The sequence below is a fragment of the Kwoniella pini genome, chromosome 6, assembly GCF_000512605.2.
Source record: "Kwoniella pini CBS 10737 chromosome 6, complete sequence".
NCBI classification, from domain to species: Eukaryota; Fungi; Basidiomycota; class Tremellomycetes; order Tremellales; family Cryptococcaceae; genus Kwoniella; species Kwoniella pini.
In genome coordinates this window covers 1,019,165-1,027,522 of record NC_091721.1, presented here as the reverse complement: position 1 = coordinate 1,027,522, position 8,358 = coordinate 1,019,165, and the positions used below count along the sequence as shown (strand labels likewise).

The 8,358-nt window shown below is 41.7% G+C and overlaps 2 protein-coding genes across 2 annotated transcripts; one reads left to right on the top strand and one right to left on the bottom strand.

The window, feature by feature from the left end:
• Window positions 1–1,143: 1,143 nt before the first annotated feature.
• Window positions 1,144–4,679, top strand: I206_104823 (uncharacterized protein; the record flags this gene model as incomplete). Its single annotated transcript, XM_019154126.1, has 11 exons — window positions 1,144–1,180; window positions 1,248–1,435; window positions 1,510–1,668; window positions 1,743–2,173; window positions 2,296–2,429; window positions 2,496–2,674; window positions 2,735–2,987; window positions 3,058–3,402; window positions 3,470–4,164; window positions 4,246–4,351; window positions 4,432–4,679. 11 exons carry the CDS (start codon window positions 1,144–1,146, stop codon window positions 4,677–4,679), a joined length of 2,775 nt encoding a protein of 924 aa, XP_019012866.1.
• A 169-nt stretch (window positions 4,680–4,848) lies between these two features.
• I206_104822 (uncharacterized protein) lies at window positions 4,849–8,341 on the bottom strand (the record flags this gene model as incomplete). Its single annotated transcript, XM_019154125.1, has 9 exons — window positions 4,849–5,685; window positions 5,752–5,874; window positions 5,946–6,112; window positions 6,185–6,256; window positions 6,316–7,152; window positions 7,209–7,293; window positions 7,357–7,725; window positions 7,801–8,073; window positions 8,138–8,341. The coding sequence occupies 9 exons, from the start codon at window positions 8,339–8,341 to the stop codon at window positions 4,849–4,851; spliced, it is 2,967 nt and encodes a 988-aa protein (XP_019012865.1).
• Window positions 8,342–8,358: the final 17 nt, after the last annotated feature.

Sequence of the window (8,358 nt, the reverse complement as noted above, 5' to 3'; positions counted from 1 at the left end):
GGTCTTGAAGTTCTAGGTGAGCCAATAAACCAAGTGAAAGAGATATTATAAGGAGATACCGAGTCGATGTCGACGATTTCGACGAAACAGGGTTTGAAAAAGAAAAGAGAGGACGAGGCTTGCCTCTTGATTACTTGATAAAATGATGATAGGAAACTAGAGAAGGATGAAGAATTATTAGAAGATGGATAATAATCAACAAAGCCTATCATGAATTATTCCGCTAAATATTCAATCGCTCACTGCTGTGCATAGCAAAAAAGTCCTTATGAAAGTGGAGGTCATTGCGTATGCTAAGAGACGCGAAGATCAAGAAAGATTTTGCAACAAACAAAAAAATAAGTGTGAGACCCTAAAATTCACAGCTAAATTCATCTTTAAAACCCTTGATTGTACCTAAATTTACACTAAATAAACATCCGAACATGTTTTAAATAATTTGATCCGAGACCTTCAAAGCTTCCTGCTTCACGCCACATTTTGTTTCATATTCATACTATAGTATTATTACAAGCGGAACATGCCGCATAAAACTTCCGCAGGGTATCACCTTTGATGCCTTTGATGTGGTACGAACCGAAATTTGATTCATATGATTACACAGTGGCCTTAGACCACACCATCTAATCTTACCGTCTGATGTTGTGCAATATGACCTTTGTGTCAACTCGAGACCCACTGTAGGGATCGGTCGTCTGAGGCATTGTAACCCGGGACCTAATCTATGAGCGGAACCTTGAGCCTTTTCTCTTGTCAACGCGTGTGCACATCGATGTGCTGTAAGCAGCAGTGTCAACTTACAAGAGTGCTTCTTCTGCAGGTAAGAGCGATGCAGATGCGCAAGACAGGCAGGATGACCGATGCCAAGAGATGGTCAGTGGGAGTATAGGTTGTAATGATTTACATTATTATGTGATGTGCCACTCTGGTTTCAATGAAGTAAATCCGCCACGTTGATACCATACAGGTGAGAGCGCGTCTTGAGCTTAGGATCCTGGTGTTCAACGTCGTGCTGTCATCATAATGAGTAAAGCGAGATAGATAGGTGAATGAATAGATATAGAACAGTAAATAACAACTGAGTAGACTTTTATCAGCTTTCAACTGGCTCAGTCTCTTCTTTCAACTCGCGCATCGACCAAAATGTCCTTCAAGAAAGACGAAGAGGCAGGTGGAATGTGTACGTTTGCTCTTGTTTTGACGTGAGATGATCCAATTTCGACTAATGCTTGACTTCGTTATCATAGCGTTCTACCACGACAAATCCACCATCTTACAAGAAGCGCGATGTTTTAACGAATCACCTATCTCTCCAAGGAAATGTCGTGCTCTTTTGACTAGGATTGTATACTTATTATACGTCGGAGAGACCTTTTCAACACAAGAAGCTACGACGTTGTTCTTCGGTGTTACCAAGTTATTTCAACATAAAGATGTGAGTCACTGACAATTCTGTAAACAAGGGGCTTCATGTCTCGTCAGATGCTAACAGTAAATATCACATTATAGGCCGCGCTTCGACAAATGGTCTACCTCGTCATCAAGGAGTTATCGACAATTGCTGAAGATGTCATCATGGTCACTTCATCAATCATGAAAGATATGCAACCTAACTTGGAAGTCGTATATAGGCCAAATGCTATTAGAGCTTTAGCACGAATCATAGACGTGAGTTTAAGAGGTGTCGTTTCTTCAAGCAATCACAGATGAGATTGAGTTGAGACTAATCTCATTAATGGTAGTCCCAATCCGTTCAATCAGTTGAGAGATTCTTCAAATCCGCATTAGTCGATAAATCATCCTCAATCTCATCAGCCTCTCTCGTATCATCTTATCACCTTTTCCCACTTTCACCATCAATCATCAAAAGATGGTCAAACGAAGCTCAAGAAGCAGTAAACGCTAAATCCGTATCGTCATTCTCCTCAAACGCCTCAGCTTACTTATCCGGAGGACAATCAGGCGGATATCAAGCTGTCGCTTCTTCGAGCTATATCATGCAATATCACGCTTTGGGATTGTTGTATCTGATTAGGGAAAAGGATAGGATGGCTATCACGAAAATGGTGCAACAGCTCGGATCTGGTTCTAAGGGTTCAGGAATCATCAAAAATCCCATGGCAATGTGTATGTTGATTAGATTTGCTAGGAAAGTAATGGATGAGGATCCTAAGTGAGCCTTAACACCCTTTTACATTCCACTTATCCTACTATATCTATTATGGCAATCCGATTTTCATATTCAGTGCTCACTGTACTTTTGAAGCTGATTTTGAAGCTGATTTTGGCCTATAGCGTTCGGAAGCAAATGCATGAGTACCTTGAAACTCTTCTCAGACACAAGTCTGAGATGGTCAACATCGAAGCAGCTCGTGCGATATGTGAGATGAGAGATGTCCAACCCGGTGATTTGTACAGGACTGTTGCTGGTGAGCTCCCGAACCCACCTTCAGCTTGGATAGATAGAGACAAACTAATATCATGAAATCTAAAAGTTCTTCAACTCTTCATGAACTCTCCTAAACCTGTTATCAAATTTGCTGCCGTCAAGACACTTAACAAACTCGCTCAGATATTACCTCAATCCGTGGCTACCGTCAATGTCGAGCTTGAAAACCTCATTACTGATTCTAATCGAAGTATTGCTACTTATGCTATCACTACTTTACTAAAGGTAAGCTGCTGCTCATTTGCATTCACCGTGACCTCCAGCTGACTACGTCTACCGTAATAGACTGGTAATGAAGCTTCAGTCGATCGATTGATGAAACAAATCTCATCCTTCATGGCTGATATCACCGATGAATTCAAGATTATCGTTGTTGATGCTATCCGATCATTGTGCCTCAAATTCCCAGCTAAGCAAGCTATCATGCTTTCATTCCTGTCCGGAGTTCTGAGAGATGAAGGGGGATACGATTTCAAGCACGCTGTGGTGGAGGCTATCTTTGATATGATCAAATTCATCAAGGATTGTAGAGAGACTGGTTAGTCCGCTCAACCTCATTCTCCGTCTGGATTCAGAGAGCCATAATGCTGACCTGCCAATGTTTACAGCTCTAGCTCACTTGTGCGAATTTATTGAAGATTGTGAATTCACCAAACTTTCCGTTCGAATCCTGCACTTATTGGGTATTGAAGGACCTAAGACTCGCAATCCCACAAAATTCATTCGATACATTTATAATCGAGTGGTATTAGAGAATGCCGTTGTTCGAGCTGCCGCAGTTAGCAGTCTTGCCAAATTCGGTGTTTGTATCGACGATAAGACTGTTATGAAGTCGGTCAATGTCCTTCTGAGACGATGTCTGGATGATGTCGACGATGAGGTCAGGGATAGAGCGGCTATGTACATCAAGGTGTTAGAGGAGAAATCGTTGGCTGACGTCTTCGTCCGAGAAGGTGGGTGGTTCGTCCTAATTAATGCTCGGGATATCTTGCTGATTGTTTGTTCATGACGGGTTTGTAGAAGCCACTTTCTCCCTTGCTCAACTTGAAGAACAGCTTGTCTCCTATGTCAAGGATGACACCAAGCATTCTGCTGCATTCGACGTCTCTTCCATTCCAAGAGTTAGCAAAGAGGCAGCTGCAGCTGAAATTGCTCACAACAGACCATCGGCATTGGATATTGCTGGACCTTCATCATCCAGAGCTGCCGAACCTACCCCTCAAGCTTCAAGTTCTGCAGAAGGTCAAGCTTCATCATACGCAGCTCAATTGGCCGCTGTACCTGAATTAGAATCTTATGGACCAGTGCTCAGATCATCGAGTAAACCAGTCGAGTTGACCGAAAGTGAGACTGAATATGTGGTATCTGCAGTCAAACATATATATAAAGAACACATTGTCTTCCAATTCAACGTCTCGAATACCATACCTGATACGGTATTAGAACAAGTAGCAGTAATTATGACTCCTTCACCAGATTCAGGTTTGACAGAAGATTTCATTGTACCAATAGATTCCCTGAATGCTGCTTCTTCTGGATCAGGAGCTATTTACGTCTCATTCACTCGAGATGATCCTTCAACATACGCTGCTGGAACTTTTGGATGTACATTGAAATTCGTTTCAAAGGAAATTGATCCAAACTCCGGTGAACCAGAAGAAGAAGGTTATGATGATGAATATCAAGTGGAAGAATTAGATTTAGGTGCTGGTGATGTTAGTTTTTTATCCAATCCTTTTTCATTTACTAATCTTTATGAATATAAAAATACTGATGATTTTTTTTTCAATGGTTAGTATATTACTCCTACTTATGTAACTTTTTCAAGTGAATGGGATAAATTATCAAATTCAGCAAATTTAACTGAAACTTTCGCATTATCTTCTTCGGAATCTTTAAAGGGTAAGTTGTTGAAAATTTTTCTTCTTCTCAATTGATTATTTTGAAAACTTTAATTTTGAGCTAATTTTTTTCTTGGGTAGACGCCTGTAAATCTTTGATAGAAGTACTTAATATGTTACCACTTGGAGGTACTGAAACACCTTCTTCAAATTCAGTTCATACACTTAATTTATCAGGTTTAGTTATACCTACAAATAATTCTGAAAAATCAACAAAAGTTTTAGCAAGATGTAGAATGACTTATTCACCTGGAAATGGTGTTACACTTGAATTAAGTGTAAGAGCTGAAAATGAACAAGGTGCAAAATTAGTTATGGCTGCTATTTAATTTTTTTTGTTCATTTTCCTCAAATATTTTTGTAATTTAAGAATTTTAAATTTGATTGAATGATTTATATGAATATACATTTTATATAAATTGATATATACGTCGATACTTCTACAAGTGGTTCTTAATCGTTAATTCACATGATCTAAGAACTTTTCAATTAAAAAAACTATTGTTGAAAAGATTGAGGATCAATATTTCCAAATTGACCTTGTTGAGCTAACATTTGTTGAAGTTGTACCATTTGTTGAGCTTGTTGTTGTTGTTGAAGTTGAAATTGAGAATTAGGATTATTTTGAACAATTTGCTGTTGTTGTGGAACTTGCTGCTGCTGTTGCTGTTGTTGTTGCTGCTGCTGTTGTTGAGCTTGTTGAGCTTGTTGTACACGTAATTTAGCTTCAGCCATTTTTATACCATTTATTAAAGCTTGAACTTGACCTGAAGGTATATTATTATAATCAAATTGTTGTACATTTAATCCAAATCTTTGAGCATGTATCATTAATTGTTGATACTGTTGATACGTTATACCCTTCTTTTCCACTGGTTGTTGAGGTACGAATTGTTGCTGTTGTTGTTGAGGCTGAGTTATAGGAGGAGGAGGTAAAAACTGTTGTTGGGGTTGCTGCTGCTGCTGCTGTTGCTGTAAGTTGTTCTGAGGTTGAACCTGATTTAGAGCTTGAGCTTGGAGCATCATCTGTTGTTGCTGATAGATATTATTATTGCCCATGCTGGCGTTATTTGAGACACCTTGACCACTCGGAGATGGTCTGAATTGTTGTTGCTGCAGAATTTGTTGCGGTTGAGATAAGATCTGATTCTGCTGAGGTGGAGGCTGTTGCTGGAATTGCTGTGCTTGTTGCACTTGCGGTGCTTGAGCTTGTCTCGATTGTAAAGCCTGTTGCTGTAATTGCTGTTGTTGCTGAGATATGGGCTCAGGTTGTTGTGGAACTTGAGTCGGGGTGGACTTCACGTTCACAGCGTTCAATGGTGGGAAAGGAACGTGCTATAAAGCAGGATTCGTCAACTTCCATTAACTTTTCCTGACGAGAAACTACCAGTCAAGACCTACCAAGCAGACTACACCCATCAATTTGTAAGATCTACTACCGCTTGGAGTGGCAGGAACGGTAGGTAAAGGAGCCGAGAACAGCACGATTCCTCTATCTTGTTGGCCAAAGGGTATGATCACCATCTGGCATTAACAATATAAAGTCAGCTCGATGCGCCAGTGCAAGCCGTGAGTCGAGAGCAGATTTGACTGACGTTTCCTTTCGCATGCAGACTATTCGCCAATTGTGTATATTTATGAGTGTTATTGTTATCTGAGCCCGTCATACTAGGGCTAAACACCACGATAGGACAATTTTTCGCTTGTGCATACGCAGTAAGTGTTTGAACTTCAAGTACGACAACGTTTCGTAATTGCAGATCTGGCAAAGGACAGGTCAGCTTGACTGCCTTGGGGCCAAATATCTCATCGTACGGAAAGCCGCGTAGCTTACCTTTTGGCCAATGTTGAGCTAGTATACCTTCTGTACTGCCGGAGAACCTTGACGCTTCTAGGTTCAGCAGATCTGTGTAATTCATGTCTTGGTCAGCCAGCTTCAGCGTAAATTCAAGTGTTCGCGCTTACGAGTATAATTTCCAGGTTGGCTGGCAGATGACAGGGTTCCAGACCACACTTGTTGTTGAGCCGGTCTGGCCGATTGCTGCTGCTGTTGTTGCTGCTGTAATTGCTGTTGCTGTTGCTGCTGTAATTGCTGTTGCTGTTGCTGCTGTTGTAGCTGCTGCTGCTGTTGCTGCAATTGTTGCTGCTGGATTTGCTGCTGTAATAGCTGTTGCTGTTGCTGTACATTTATATTGGGCTGTTGTGACGTTTGCTGAGGTGGTTGAGACTGCGGTTGCGGGATTTGTTGAGGTTGAGCCTGCTGAACAGTCTGGGACTGAGCCTGTTGTTGCTGCTGCTGTTGCTGTTGCATCTGTTGTTGCAATTGTTGCTGTTGTTGCGCTCGCTGCAATTGGATGGCTGCCACGATATTCGGATCTTGATTCCCAGCTGAGTTACTGGTATTTTGTGCCGGTGCATTGCTGTTACCGTTATTGTTGGTCATAGCTGATATTGATTGACGCTGTTGTTGTAATTGTAATAGTTGTCTAATTTGTTGCCATTTTGGATCATTCATATCCACATTTACCCCTCCGGCCCCACCATTTTTCATCACCTGAATCATGCTTTGCATCATCGCAGGATCGATCTTACCACTACCACCGCTTGCAAGCGAAGCGGATGATACAGCTTTAGCGAATTGCGCCATTCTAGCTTGCATGGCCTGACCCTGCAGTTGTTGTAATGTTTTGCCATCGGTATTCCCTTGAAGTTGTATAGGTATTTGATTTTGAGGGTTCGTGATCGGAGTTTCGATCTGTTCGGTAGCTACAGTTGAAGCCATATCCAAAGCTGGAGTTGAGCCTGGTGAAATTTGAATATAAGTTTGGGTTCACTGCAGTAAGGTCAAAGTAACTCACCGGTTTCGATCGAATATCCAGAGAGCGTCAAGTCTACTTCGGTCGGTACGCTGAACCAAGGTGCATCCGAAGAACCATTTGATGACTATCAATCGATCAATTTGATCAGAATGCGAATCTGATACAGATGTGTGACTGTTCTGCTCACCTCTTTGCACAGTACTTTAAGTCTTTTAGCCGCCGTTTGCTCAGAATCAGCGGGTCCGATGACCACACAAGAACATTTCATATCTCTCCCTTTGACTGTATCCGTGACATCCTGCCATCCTTGTTCATTCCAAGCTTCTTCTTCCGTTTCACCATTGTGCTCTTTCGATTTGCTATCAGCTCTAGACGCTGCATCGCTGTCAGAAGCTACTACAAGTAAATATCTTCTTGCCGGAGATCCTGGAGCTATGTCTGCCGGAGAGACGGGAGTTCGTATCGTGTCGAGCAAAGGCAATGCTGAGGCAGGGGTGAGTGAGATGTATGTACGGGAAGGAGAATGATGAACCTCAACATGAGGTCGATTGAGCGTCTAACATCAAAGGCTATTAGTCGTAACCCTCTTGATCAGATTACCAGGTAGTTTGGAAGGAGTATGTATGCTCACGTCCACTCCATTTTTGACCCCTTCAAGTAATCGAGCTTCAATCCTCCTTTTCCTCTTTCTGTCTTTCATCGAGGTGAAGTTTACATCTTCATCAGGAAAATCAGAGAAAGAAGGCCATTTTTTCTCTATGAAAGGCTCCCTTCCTACTTTTGGGAAATATTCAGCCAGCGTAGGAAGTGAAGTTAAAAATGTTGAAGGGCTGGTATATTCTTTTCTGTACACTTTGGATCTCTTGGAATCCGTTGAAGCTGTTATTATGAGACAAAGACGTAACTATGGTATTTTCGCGATTGGTCAGCTTGATTCAGATGCTACAACCAAAAGAAGGGAGACGTACATTTCGTTCCACACCATGTTTCTCCATTAATCGCTGTATCAATTTGTGCACAACTCCATCTGCGACTATAAGTTTCTTATACTTTGATCTTGCTAGTGAAGAGTCGAAGACGATAGTAGCAAGGTGTTTGGGTGGCACTGATCCCGATGCGGATGAGGAGGAGGCTTCAGGCTGGGTAGCCTGCTGAGTAGGTATAGCGGACATATCGGTCGTCAACCCGG